The 15,035-nt window shown below is 45.6% G+C and overlaps 1 protein-coding gene across 1 annotated transcript in view; it reads right to left on the minus strand.

Moving 5' to 3' along the window:
• Nucleotides 1-215: 215 nt before the first annotated feature.
• The window catches only part of LOC122935348 (collagen alpha-1(IX) chain-like), an 84,019-nt gene continuing 69,199 nt past the window's right edge, over nucleotides 216-15,035 (minus strand). The window contains exon 26 of the mRNA XM_044291114.1: nucleotides 216-806. Coding sequence (XP_044147049.1) covers nucleotides 637-806 — 170 coding nt within the window. The 3' untranslated portion in view covers nucleotides 216-636. The remainder of the gene's footprint in view (nucleotides 807-15,035) is intronic.

Genomic DNA, 15,035 nt, shown 5'->3' on the forward strand with positions numbered 1-15,035 from the left:
ACGCCAGTTATTTTTTTCCTTATTTTTTGCGATACAGGTGGTGGGTCTTTACCAAGGTACTAAAACAATATTCTTATTTTTCTAGTTTTAGCTAGGGCAAAGTTATCAAATACAAAAAATGCAAAGTTATGTCTTATTTCTGTTTATTATTTTATGTAATTACTTCAATCAAAACATTTTCTAGCAAATTATAATCTTCCCACTTGTCTGTGAATTGTGAGATCATACCACATATGTGTACTTTACATAACATACATAGTAACTGTAGCTCCTGAGAATGAAGGAAGCTTCCTGTATTAGAGTCCACGTGCTGACATTGAACGCCACATTTAACATGTTTTCGGACAGAGAAACAGTCAATATAGTCAGTACTATTGATGAAAATAAACATTTTTTTCCTAAAATAAATAACTAAACTGAATGATAAATCAAGTAATGATCTTTGTGTTTTCACATTTCAATTCTTAGCCTTTCAAAACGTATGAATAAAGCATATTTACAAAAATGTGTAGAATCTCATTTTTTAATCGTTCCCACAAGAAATTAAGTAATCTATAAGTTTTTGTAGCCACTTCTTGAGGTCCGCTCTTGAGGTCTGAGCCACTTTGGATCACTTATGTTTAGGAGTCTTAACTCTTAAGTAAGATTTCTTGTTGGTCCAGTTTCCTCACAAACAGAAGCTGAACATGGTCCTGGTGGTCCACTTACTCCTGTATAACCTATATGTCCAGGTTTCCCTCTATGCCCACGAGGACCCAATAAACCAGGTTCTCCATCAAATGCTTGGCCAGTCTTTCCTTTTTCACCTAAAAGACATTTGAGCAAAACAAAAATCAAAGGTGCACTTGTTTCTTTAATGCTACTTTTTTAGAGCAGAGAGTAACACTACCATGTTAATATACATATAAAATAAAGTTGTAAAATACGGTGGTAGTCACTTAACTTAAAACAAAACAAAAAAAACTGTCCACAAAGAAATATATTTTTACATAAAACACCTTTTTAACCACTTTTTCTACATACATGACTAGAGATGAGCGAATCGAAGCTCACGAAATGGAATTCGATCCGAATTTCATGAAAAATTTGATTCACAACTAATCCAAATTTCCTCACGCTTTGTGGTAACGAATCACATTTTTCCTAAAGAGGTGCAGTTATATGTTCTAAAGCCCTTTTTGTAATGTAATAGTGGAAAAATAAAAATATATTTGCCGTTTCCGTGGTGCAGTTATATGTTCTAGAACCTTTTCTGGCGTGTATTAGTGGCTGTTCTAAAGACCTTTTTGTCGTGTAATAGTGGCAAAATAAAAATATATTTTCTGTTCACCGGTGCAGTTATATGTTCTAAAGCCTCTTGTGGCATGTATTAGTGGTAAAAGAAAAATATATTTGCCGTTCAGCAGTGCAGTTATATGTTCTAAAGCCTTTTGTGGCCTGTATTGGTGGCAAAAGAAAAATATATTTGCCGTTCAGTGGTGCAGTTATATGTTCTAAAGCCCTTTTGTGGCGTGTATTAGTGGCAAAAGAAAATTAATGTTTGCCGTTCAGCGGTGCAGTTATATGTTCTAAAGCCCTTTTTGTAATGTAATAGTGGAAAAATAAAAATATATTTGCCGTTTCCGTGGTGCAGTTATATGTTCTAAAACCTTTTGTGGCGTGTATTAGTGGCTGTTCTAAAGCCCTTTTTGTCGTGTAATAGTGGCAAAAAAAAAATATTTTTTTCTGTTCACCGGTGCATTTATATGTTCTAAAGCCTTTTGTGGCGTGTATAAGTGGAAAAATAAAAATATATTTGCCATTTAGCCATGCAGTTATATGTTCTAAACCCCTTTTTGTCATGTAATAGTGGCATAAGAAAAATACACAGTATTAGCCATTCAGCCATGCAGTTATATGTTCTAAAGCCTATTGTGGCGTGTATTAGTGCCAAAAGAAAAATATATTTGCCGTTCAGCAGTGCAGTTATATGTTCTAAAGCCTTTTGTTGCCTGTATTGGTGGCAAAAGAAAAATATATTTGCCGTTCAGCGGTGCAGTTATATGTTCTAAAGCCCTTTTTTGTGTGTATTAGTGTGAAAAAATGGCTTATTAGCCGTTGTGTGGTGAAGTAAGAAAATAACAGTCTTTTTTGGGGTGTTTTAATTTCCTTTTTATTTATTTATTTCATCTAACAGTATGTCAGGCAGAGAAGTGCCAGGCCCTGCACAGAGGAGTGGAAGAGGCCTAAATGTTTCTGGTGCAGGCAGAGGTCGCAGCAGAGTAAGGGGCTGTGGCACTAGGGGTCACTTCGAGAGGCCAGTGTCAGAAAGCAGTTGTGTCTTGACCAGCAACTCAGCGGTTCTTGAATGGTTGACTTGATCTTTGACTTTGTCGCAAGTGACATCAGACACCCCCAGCCAAGAGTTGGTGGGTTCGTCAGACACAACCCTTAGTTGGCATGGCCCGGGAGCAGGCCCTGTGCCCTCACCTGTCCTCAAACTGCCTTTGTCCTTTTCTGTTCCCTCAGCCAGAGAAGTATTGTATGCTGTGAGCTCAGCTCCACTATACAGTGAGGACAAGCTACTAGAAGACAGTCAGCAGCTACTGGCATGTGGAGGAGACATTCGCCGCTTCCTCCACTAGGCGAGCAAGAAATTATGTATGATAAGAGTAGCATGGGAGCTGGTGTTGCGAGCGGTCCGGCTCTTGACCCAGAGACGGTTGAGGAGGTCATCAGAGACGTTCAGACAGTACTCGATGATAATGATGTAGCTGATCGCACTTGGGAGCCAAGTGCCGAAGAGGCTTCATCATCATCGGGAGAAGAGGGTGGCAGATTTCCTGTGAGGCAGCAGCGGAGCCAGCAAGTCACTAAGCGAGGCTGGGAGTCAGCAGGGTGGCAGCAGTGGGAGGTCGGAAGCCAAATGTGCCCTGGTCGACCACCTGCTTCGCAGGACCCTGACTGCCCGGAAAGTAGTGGTGCACGGGTTCACAGAGGCAGCTGCGGTAGCAGTCAGTTAGTCCATAGAGTTGGTAGTAAAATCAACTACTCGGCAGTGTGGCAGGTTTTTCTTAAGCTGCCAGAGGAGGTGAACGTGGCCATATGTAGAATCTGTGGGCAGAAGGTAAAGCGTGGCTAGGGTGCCAATGTTGGCACTATGGCCCTGCGTCAACATATGCAGCATTGTCATACAGTGGCCTGGGATAACTGTGGCTCTGATGTGGTGGACCAGCCTGCTGCAGCAACCTCTGCATTACCCAGTGGCACGCACACGGTTTCAGGCAATCAAGGCTCCATCACCTCAGCCGAAGGGAACTGTCGTCATTCCCATAATCTGCTGGTTTCTGATGCTCCTGCTCCTCCTCCTCCTCCTACTCCTCATCACTCATTCCATCAGTAATCGATCACTGAAGCGATTGCCAAGAGACAACAGTATGCGTGCACTCATCCAACGGCGCAGAAGCTGAATGTGCTCCTGCTGGTGCTGCAGTCCCTATCTTTCCAAGTGGTGGACTCTGCACCTTTCAGAGAACTTATGGCTTGTGCCGAGCCGAGGTGGAGAGTCCCAAGCAGTCATTTCTTTGCCAAAAAGGCAGTACCATCCCTGCACACACATGTAGAACAGAAGGTGGGTCAGTCTTTGAGCCTGTCGGTGTCTGCCAAAGTTCATGGCAGCGCCGACATGTGAGGCTGTACTAATGGTCTGGGACAATACATGTCATTTACGGCCCACTGGGTGAATGTGGTTCCTGCACAGCCACACCAGCAACTTGGCCAGGTGATGCCACTTCCGCCTCCACGTTCTCATGCCGTTGGTCCTGCTACAAAGTCCGCCTCTGCCTCCTCATCCTCCACCGTGTCCTCAGCCTCCACTGCAGTGACAATTCACAGTGCCCGTCCAGTATACCACATATGTAGGGCGCAGCAGTGTCACGCTGTTATGCACCTCATTTGCCTGGACGAACTGAGTCACACAGGGGAGGAACTTTTCCGTTGTCTTCATCAATAAATTGAATCCTGGCTTTCTCCACGACAACTCAAATTTGTTCAATCTGGTTGTCAAGCGGTTCCTGAAGTCTTCCACCCATCTGCAAACATCCTAAAAATGGCCAGGAAACTTTGCATACTTTTCAGTCACTCATACACCGCAAAGCACACTCTCCTTGAGCTGCAGCGGAAGAATGTCCTCCCCCAACATAGGCTGATATGCGACATTTCCACCTGTTGGAATTCCAACCTCCAAATGTTGGACTGACTATATGAACAGAAAAAGACCATAAACTATTTCTTGATGATCCAACTTCGATGTCAGCCAGTGGCAGCTCATGCGTGACACCTGCATTTTCTCAGGCCCTTTGAGGAGGCAACGTTATTTGTCAGTCGCCAGGACTACAAGATGAACTATGTCATTCTACTGATTCATGTCCTGGAACAGATGCTAGTAAATCTGGCTGGTCAGGGTACTGGAGACGTGGCGCCTAGATCTGATGGCCACATGAGCCCTGTGGGGTCTGAACTGGGTATGGAGGAGAAGGAGGTCATTGAAGCACAAGCAATGTGTAGCAAAATGAGTGGTTTTTATACACAGGTGACAGGAGAAGGAGCAGGAGCAACTAGATGAGCGACAGGGCAATGAAGAAGAGGAGGCAGAGGACCCAGACACCGTGGCAGTATGCAGTGGATATGGAGACAGGGAGTCCCTCCGAGTCACTTGCACAAATGACCTGATGCATGCTCACTTGCTTGCATAGTGACAGCCGAATTGTCACCATTCAGCAGAGGGGTGACTTCTGGCTCTCTACCTTGTTTGACCCTCGCTACCTGTCCAAAATGGGGGGCCTTTTTTACACCCACTGAGAGGAAGGACAAACTGAACTACTATAGAGACATCCTATGTAGTCAGTTGGTCGCTGCCTATCTGCGCCATCGTCCATCCTCTCGCAGGTCTGTGCTCACGTTCAACTGCCATGGCTGCTGGGGAGGGGTGGGGTGGCCGGAGCAGTTCCAGCTCCATCAGCAGCAGCCTGAGTCTAATGTCGCTGATGAGCAGCTTTCTCAACCCACATAGTAAAAAACTACTCAGCAGCAGCAGCTAGAACTGGAGTAGGACCTGAACCAGCAGGTGGTGGCATACTTGGACAGCACCCTGCCACTCCACATTGAATATCCGCTGGACTACTGGTCAGCCAAACTGGATTTGTGATGGCAACTGGCAGAGTTTGCCTTGGAAAAGCTGTCCTGCCTGGTCAGTAGTGTGGCATCAGAGTGGGTGTTTAATGCGGCGGGGGCCATAGTTACCCAAAGAATAACTCGCCTGTCCACCCAAAATATGGAGAGACTGACCTTTTTAAAGATTAATCAGGCATAGATCAGCCAGGATTTCCACCAATACCTGATGCATCGGACTAGATCATCCATGGTGCCACACCAACACTTTGACAAAAGAGATCGGTTTCTTCTGGCTACCTGCCTCAGCTACAATTCTGATGCTGCCACCCGCCTCATGCCACAAATCTGATGCCAATGTCTCAAATACAGGGGAGGGACACACTACTGGTTCCTTCCCAGGTGAATGAACCAGTGTCTCCATTAGGCCTAGTAACAACAAGCACAGGGGAACAACAAAATACAAGAAGCAGTACAACTTTTCTTATAGAAAATGGATGAGCAGGAACAGAGGTAAGGCCCACACACCAACTCTTACAAATCCAAGCAGAGAATATCAACCGCATGGTAAGAAGTGTGAGACCAGACTAAGTAGGGAATGCAGTAATGACCACGGGCTGCACTTAACAAGAGGTGTGGTCATTATCAAAGCACAACACTGAGAATCAAGGGGCTGTCAGTTAACCTCACGTGCAGTCAGTCTCCCCGATCTTCTAACCTCTGTCACAGAAGACACCGTGACAGTACCCTCCCCTTCTATGGGTGACCTCCGGACACCCAGGACCAACCTTATCCGGATTAGCCCTGTGAAAGGCTTTTACAAAGCGACTGGCATTAACGTCGGCCGCTGGAACCCACGTATTCTTCTCTGGACCGTAACCCTTCCAGTGAACGAGATACTGGAGGGATCTACGGAGAATTCGGGAGTCCACTATCCTGGCAATCTGAAATTCAAGATTACCGTTCACCATGACAGAAGGGGGTGGCAGGGAGGACGTTTCAGCAGGTTTGACATATCTCTTCAGTAATGATTTGTGGAAAACATGAATCTTTAAAGCCTGCGGAAGGTCAAGACGAAAGGCTACCGGGTTAATAATGGCAGAGATCTTATATGGACCAATGAACCTTGGGCCCAACTTCCACGAAGGAACTTTCAACTTAATGTTTCTTGTGGACAGCCACACAGAATCATCCACTCTCAGGTCCAGACCACTCATAGGTCTCTTGTCAGCCATTCGTTTATACTTCTTGCCGATATTTTTCTGATTATTTTGATTTCCGCCAAATAGATGACAAAAAAAAGGAAAATCTTTCCTCTTCAGGTATACCAGAAGTCTCAGTACCAGAAAATGTGCCAAACTGCGGATGGAACCTATATGCCCCAATAAACAGCGACTTATCAGTGGACTCCTGCCTACGGTTATTTATGGCGAACTCAGCCAAAGACAAAAAAAAAGACCACTCCTCCTGATTCTCTGAGACAAAACATCTCAGTTAAGTCTCCAGATTCTGGTTAGTGCGCTCAGTCTGTCCGTTTAACTGAGGGTGAAAGGCCAAAGAGAAGGACAATTGTACCCCAAGCGAGTGCAAAACTTCTTCCAGAATCTGGAAACAAACTGATTCCCCCTATCAGACACCACATCAGAGGGAATACCATTTAGCTTCACGATGTTGTCAACAAACACTTGTGCAAGAGTTTTAGCATTAGGTAGCCCTAGTAATGCTATAAAGTGCGACATCTTACTGAAGCGATCAACAACCACTAGAATCACAGTTTTACCTGAGGAATTCAGCAAGTCTGTGATAAAGTCCATGGACAAATGAGTCCAAGTTCTGGGCGGGATGGACAACGAAAGTAGGGATCCTAAAGGCTAAGTATGTGTCACCTTTAGAGTTGAGCGAACACCTGGATGTTCGGGTTCGAGAAGTTCGGCCGAACATCCCGGAAATGTTCGGGTTCGGGATCCGAACCCGATCCGAACTTCGTCCCGAACCCGAACCCCATTGAAGTCAATGGGGACCCGAACTTTTCGGCACTAAAAAGGCTGTAAAACAGCCCAGGAAAGAGCTAGAGGGCTGCAAAAGGCAGCAACATGTAGGTAAATCCCCTGCAAACAAATGTGGATAGGGAAATGAATTAAAATAAAAATTAAATAAATAAAAATTAACCAAAATCAATTGGAGAGAGGTTCCATAGCAGAGAATCTGGCTTCCCGTCACCCACCACTGGAACAGTCCATTCTCAGATATTTAGGCCCCGGCACCCAGGCAGAGGAGAGAGGTCCCGTAACAGAGAATCTGTCTTCATGTCAGCAGAGAATTAGTCTGCATGTCATAGCAGAGAATGAGGCTTCACGTCAGCCACCACTGCAACAGTCCATTGGCATATATTTAGGCCCAGCACACACACAGGCAGAGGAGAGAGGTCCCGTAACAGAGAATCTGTCTTCATGTCAGCAGAGAATTAGTCTGCATGTCATAGCAGAGAATGAGGCTTCACGTCAGCCACCACTGCAACAGTCCATTGGCATATATTTAGGCCCAGCACACACACAGGCAGAGGAGAGAGGTCCCGTAACAGAGAATCTGGCTTCATGTCAGCAGAGAATCAGTCTGCATGTCATAGCAGAGAATGAGGCTTCACGTCAGCCACCACTGCAACAGTCCATTGGCATATATTTAGGCCCAGCACACACACAGGCAGAGGAGAGAGGTCCCGTAACAGAGGATCTGGCTTCATGTCAGCAGAGAATCAGTCTGCATGTCATAGCAGAGAATCAGGCTTCACGTCAGCCACCACTGCAACAGTCCATTGTTTTTTTTCAATCTCCATATTTTATTTATGATACAAAAATACATATCGACATGACATTTATAATATCTTAAATGTTGAAATCATCCCCAACCCGCCCCAACCACCCCCCTCCCTCCCAACCTTGCAGGGAAAAAAAAAAAATTAATGAATTAAGCCGTAACCCACTCTCCCCACAGACCACTCCATTTTAAGTAGGCTCCTCTCTGTTTGTACAAGATCTTCTCGTAGTTCTTCACCTTCTCAACCATAGCCATCCAGTTACCACAATCTGGGATGGAGGAGCTAAGCCACAGTCTAGCAACAATAAGCCTGGCCAGGAACATAACCTTAATCAATAATTGACGATTTATGGGCTGATAGTTAACCTCCGATAGGTCTCCCAGGACCCATATCCTGGGGGACAAAGGAACAAGCATATTCAGTTTGCAGGCCAAAGTGGTCTGGACTGATCTCCAATAACCACCCACCATCGGGCAATCCCAGAACAGATGTAAATGATCTGCCCCGGAGTCGCCACAGCGTGGGCAATCGGAGGAGGTCCTAAATCCTCTTCTATATAACCACATAGGTGTCACATATATTTTGTGCAGAATGTTAAATTGTACAACAGTGTGATTGAAGTTGTGTGAAACATATTTTAAGTTTTCCCCTATAGTTTCCCAATCTGGGGGACCCACCTCCGAAAGTAGCAAAGACCAGGACTTCTGTCCTGGAGAAAGAAGACCCATAAAAAAGTGTTTCATTAAGTGTCTATAACAATATGACATTTTAATTTTTGTAGCAGTTTTCTTAATAATAAGATTGTGTAAAAATTCAGGAGAATCTATAAAAAGAAGGTGACTATTCAAAGTGCTGGAGAGTGCAAACCTCAATTGGAAATATGCATACCAAGCCACCTCACCCATATCTGCCCTCTCCCCTATTTCCCTTGAGGACAGAATTTGTCCACCACTAACCACCTGATGTAAATACTGAACTTTCTTCGTCCTCCAGTACTGGCAGCACTTCAGGTCCCTTATATTCACAAGCTTTAGGTTATGCCACAGTGGGGTGCAAATAAGCGATGCCTCAACTCCACACCAGCTCCTGATGACCCGCCAGGTCTTTGTAGCCATTCTGCAAAAAAGTGTATACCCGGTCTGTGAATTTAATAGATAGTCGGACTCCAATACAGTAAAGAAATCCGTAAAGCCTGAGTCTTTCACCACCTTATTGCAGAAATGGCTATTCTCCCAATCACTAAAAAGGCAGAGCTGAGAGGCCATGAAGTAACCCCTAAAGTAAGGGAGGTTAAGGCCTCCCTGACTATAGGGCATAGAGAAGTAGAGCGCCTTCAATCTGACGCGCTTCCTCCCCCACAATAGATCATTAAGCATCCGCTCAATTAATCTAAAGTACTTGTCTGCGATCCATACAGGCGAGTTACGCAGGACATAAAGAACCTGGGGCAGTACTACCATTTTGATTAAAGAAATTCTATCAGCTTTCGTATGCAGAATTTTTTGCCATATCTTGGATTTAGCCCTCAGCTTTGTCAGCAGGGGAATCAAGTTAAGTTGTAAATATTCCAGAGGTTTAGCAGAAACTAGAATCCCCAGGTACTTTATTGATTCAGAGACAGTTAGCTGATCATCCCAGTTACCTCGCAGCTCGTCTATAGGAAGGAGAGCAGTCTTCTCCCAATTGATCTCTAGGCCAGACGGGGCGGAGAAAAAGCCAACCAAATCCATTATACGAGGGAGACTAGTTTCTGTTTGCTGAAGGAAAATCAAGATGTCATCTGCGTAGAGAGATACGCGGTCATGCTTCCCCATTAAACCGAAGCCAGCCACCTGCAAATCCTGTCTTATGCTGGCTGCTAAAGGTTCAATATAGATATTGAAAAGAAGAGGTGAAAGAGGACAGCCTTGACGGGTGCCTCTTCCTAGGAAAAAGCTCTCTGTGACCGTATCATTAATCCTGATCCTAGCAGTTGGGGAGCTATATAATAGCTGAACCATCGCCATAAATCTAGGGCCAAAGCCCATTTTTTTCATTACCGCCCAGAGAAAAGTCCACTCCACCCTGTCGAAGGCCTTGGTGGCATCCAGCGACAGGATGGAGCGGGCCCCACACCCCGGAGACTGAATGTTAATAAATAACCTGTGCAGATTGTGGTGAGTGCCCCTTTTTGGCATGAAGCCATTTTGGTCTGGGTGAATAATAGTTGATATAACCTGTGAAAGCCTCCTAGCTAAAACTTTAGATAGTAGCTTAGCATCTGTGTTTAATAACGAGATCGGTCTATAGGCGCTCATTTCTAGCGGATCCTTATCCTTTTTGGGAATTAAGACAATCAGAGCCTCCATCATAGTGCATGGTAGATTTCCTCCCTGTGTTGCCTGAGAAAGGACCTCTAATAGCTGAGGGAGAATCACGTCGCTATGCTTGCGGTAAACCTCATATGGAAGGCCATCCATCCCCGGCGACGAGTTCCCTGTGATGGATCCCAAAGCCTCTTGAAGTTCCAAAAGGGATAACTCCTCTTCCAGATATTCTACTTGGGCTTCATTTAATACAGGAAGTGAGATCCTCTCAAGAAACCGCGTCGCTAGGTCAGGCGGCAAGCCAGGAGAGGGGCTATATATCTGGGTGAAATATTGTAGGAAGGTGTCCCTGATTCCTTCAGGATCTGTTATAGTTTCCCCTGCTGTATTACGGATCGAAACAATAGACTGATTTTTCTTGCCTTGTTGTGAAATTATCCTAGCCAGCAACCTGCCGGGGCGTCCAGACTCCGAAAAATATTTTAAACCCTTGAAAAATACTCTATGAGTTGCTTTCTCTGTTATGTATTTATCCAAGGAGCAGCTGGCCTTCTGCATCTCCTCCCTATTATACTCAGTGGGTTGGGCGATAAAACGCTCGCTTGCGCCTGCTACAGCCCTGGTCAATTCCTCCTCTTTTTTTTTAAATGTTCTCTTTGTTGCAGCGATCTCGCTTATAAAGACCCCCCTCAGATATGCTTTCAGGGCATCCCATACTATGTTAATGTTAGCAGAGGGGCGATTCACTTCCCAAAAAAAGGATATCAATGATTTAGTGGACTTTAAATTATCCATAATAGAAAACCAATATGGGTTCAGCTTAAATCCTAGCCCCCTGTTGTCCTTGTTCTTCCCAGCACAAACCTCAATCAATACCGGTGAGTGATCCGAGATTGTTCTTACCCCATATCGTATCCTGCGGATATTACAGAGATTATTCTCATTGGTAAATGCTAAATCAATTCTAGACATAGCTCTGCCACCCCTGCTGACACAAGAGTATACTCGCTTGCCTCCGCCAAGATGTTCCCATATATCCACCAGTCCAACTTCCCGGCAGAATTGTGGCAGCGGGGAGGCAGATAGATTCCTCCCACATTCTGCATCTAGTGTGAATCTGTCTTTCTTGGGGTCCATTACTGCATTAAAGTCCCCCATCAAAACTAGCCGGCATTCAGATCTCCCTTCAAAAAAGTGTGTTAGCTGGACCAATGGGTACATTGAAAAGGGCGGAGGTATATAAAAAAAAGCGAGAATATAGCTATGGCCGTACAACTTACCATGCAAGAAAATAAATCTACCCTGGTCATCTATATAGGATTTAATAAGGATAAAGTCCACAGAGTTATGGATCAGAACTGACACACCCCTAGAGGCGCCACTAAAAGTGGAGTGATAAGACTGCAAGTGCCATCCCGTTGTCAAGCGGGACACGGTTTCTTTGGTAAGATGGGTTTCTACCATGCAAATAATTGCTGGAAGATATCGTTTAAGTGCATCCATAATGGCTTGCCTTTTTACCCTTTCACCGAGCCCTCTGATGTTCCAGGTTACAATCCGAGTAGACATCCTTCACTGTGCATAAGAGAAGAAAAAAAAAAAAAAAAAAAAAAAAAAAAAGGCAAACCCTCCCCGAACCTGCAAGGTGGGTTCCCACCCGCCCATCCCGCTCCCCTCTCCATTGATCCGCCCGATCTGGTCAGCGAACCTCTAAACCCACGGCCGTTCTCCCTTGCCCTGGCCCCTCCCTTCCATAATAGTATCCGTTTTCTCCAGCTGCTCTGACGCTTGTTCTGCTTTGTTTTTTTTTTTTTGTTTTTTTTTTTTCCTTTCCCCTTTTCTTCTTTCCTCTATTTCTATCTAAAAAGGATTAAGCAGTTCCCTTATGGATCATTCTTGGATCGCTGGATACTATAGCAAATATTTAACATCATTGGGCGCCCCTCCCTCCCCTCCCCCCCTTCATTCCTGCTAATACAAAATTTCAGATGCCCATTTGCTCCAGCCAGTTTAGCGCCTGCTGTGGTGTCTCAAAATAAAGTGAAGTCTCGTTGTGGATTACTCTCAATTTCGCTGGATACTGTAGAGAGTATTTGATCTCCTTGGCCGCCAATCGTTTCTTTATCTCTATAAAGTTTCTTCTTTTCTCCTGGGTCTGCCGCGCAAAATCAGGGAAAAAGAGCAGTTTAGTACCCTGATATTCAATGGGTGCACATTCTCTTGCTCTTTTCAAAATCATGTCTCTATCAGCAGACAGTAGAAGTTTGATTAAAATTGCACGCGGCGGTCTCCCTGGTATGGGCTTCCCTCCTGGTATTCGGTGTGCTCTTTCTATTTGGAACATAGGGGAAAAGTTCTCACTCCCAAAGCTGTGCATGACCACATCTTTAATTTCTTCCTCTAGTTGTCGGCCCTGAGCTCCTTCCGAAAAACCGATTATGCGCACATTATTGCGTCTTGACCTGTTTTCTAGGTCCTCTAGCTTATTTTGTAGTGCTTGATTTTCTGATGCCAGGGTTGTCATTTTGGATTTTAGCATGCCCATGCCTGTTTGCAGGGAATCAATAGTTTTTTCCACGCTAAGAACTCGCTCCCTCATCTTTCCTAGATCTTCTCTTATTAAGGAAATATCGCTCTGCACTGACCCCAATTGCGTGGACATTCCCTGCACCAGAGTGCCATTATTTTCCACAGCGCAAAGGATTTTGTCCAAGACCCATGGGTCGTATCCCGTTGGTATTTGTGTAGAGGAGCCTTCCTCGCCTTCCTCCTGGTCAGCGTCCTCTGATCCATCCTCAGAGAGATCAGCAGTTTGACGAGTATTCGCCAGTTTTTTCATCTTGGCTGGAGGTTTAATTTTGGCTGGAATTTTTTCAGCTAGGAAGGGCGATTTTAAAAATTTATCGATTTTATTCTCTGGAGTCTTAGCCCCCAGCTTAGTAGTGGAGGAGTCAATTGAACGTCGTTTTGGGGCCATTTCCAACACCTTATATTGTGTATATATTATTTATTTTTTTTACTTTTTTTTTCTCGTTCTCTTCCCTTTTTTTTTCCTTTCTTTTCTTTCCCCCCTCTCTTTTTCTCTTTCTTTCCTTTAGTTCTTTTTATTTATTTATTTTTTATTTATTTTTTTTCCTCCCTCTTCTTTCTTTTTTTTTTTTTCTTTTCCCTTTCTTTTCCTTAACCACAAGCAGGGAGCAGTTTTGGCAAAAGCTATATCCACCTCATATTAACAGTACAATAAGTACAAAATCAAAGTTCAATCCTCACGTGACCGACGTTGTCGTCCCAGTATCCGCCGTGGCCGTGGCAGCAAGTCCAAGCCGTGGTTTAGATATAGTGTATCCGTCCGAGTGGCAAAAAGACCGATAGCAGGCGAACAGCAGAGGGTCAAGGAGTCCAGCAGCAGGCACACCAACACGCCAGCAGACAAGAGGCAGGAAAAGCCCAGCAAGGCAAAAATCCAGAGGGACAAGCAGTCCAGCAGTCCAACGTCAAGCAGAGCAGCGAGGCAGCGACAGCAGACAGGGGCCACAAAAAGGAACCAGACGGGCAACCACAAGGACAAGCAGATAAGGATCAAAATCCAACAGGTGAGGCGGATACAGCAGCGCAGGGCAAGCAAGTCTAGCGGAGACCAGGGAGCAAGACAGCCACAGCCGGCATCTACGTCCTCTACTTAACTTATCATGCGGAGACGTTAGCTGTACGAGGATCAAGCCGGGCACACAGCTCTGCTCTCCTCATCAGCTGGCCGGTTCAACGCATCGGAGCTCAGCGCATCGGAGGGCACCAGCATCAGCTGTTCGGAGCAGGGCGTCGGAGCTTGGGAGGAGGACGCCGGTATCAGCTGTTCCGCGTCAGGGCATTAGCGCTTGCAGGGAGGAAGCCAGCACAGAGGGGAGAGCGAGACGTGATGCGCTCACGTCATCCCGCCGCCCCCGGCAACAGTCCATTGTCATAAATTTAGGCCCAGCACCCAGGCAGAGGAGAGAGGTCCCGTAACAGACAATCTGGCTTCATGTCAGCAGAGAATTAGTCTGCATGTCATAGCAGAGAATCAGGCTTCACGTCAGCCACCACTGCAACAGTCCATTGGCATATATTTAGGCCTAGCACACAGGCAGAGGAGAGAGGTCCCGTAACAGACAATCTGGCTTCATGTCAGCAGAGAATCAGTCTGCATGTCATAGCAGAGAATGAGGCTTCACGTCACCCACCACTGCAACAGTCCATTGGCATATATTTAGGCCTAGCACACAGGCAGAGCAGAGAGGTCCCGTAACAGACAATCTGGCTTCATGACAGCAGAGAATCAGTCTGCATGTCATAGCAGAGAATGAGGCTTCACGTCACCCACCACTGCAACAGTCCATTGGCATATATTTAGGCCTAGCACACAGGCAGAGCAGAGAGGTCCCGTAACAGACGATCTGGCTTCATGTCAGCAGAGAATCAGTCTGCATGTCATAGCAGAGAATGAGGCTTCACGTCAGCCACCACTGCAACAGTCCATTGGCATATATTTAGGCCCAGCACCCAGGCAGAGGAGGGAGGTCCCGTAACAGAGAATCTGTCTTCATGTCAGCAGAGAATTAGTCTGCATGTCATAGCAGAGAATGAGGCTTCACGTCAGCCACCACTGCAACAGTCCATTGGCATATATTTAGGCCCAGCACACACACAGGCAGAGGAGAGAGGTCCCGTAACAGAGGATCTGGCTTCATGTCAGCAGAGAATCAGTCTGCATGTCATAGCAGAGAATC

Source organism: Bufo gargarizans, chromosome 4 (assembly GCF_014858855.1).
Source record: "Bufo gargarizans isolate SCDJY-AF-19 chromosome 4, ASM1485885v1, whole genome shotgun sequence".
Taxonomy (NCBI): domain Eukaryota; kingdom Metazoa; phylum Chordata; class Amphibia; order Anura; family Bufonidae; genus Bufo; species Bufo gargarizans.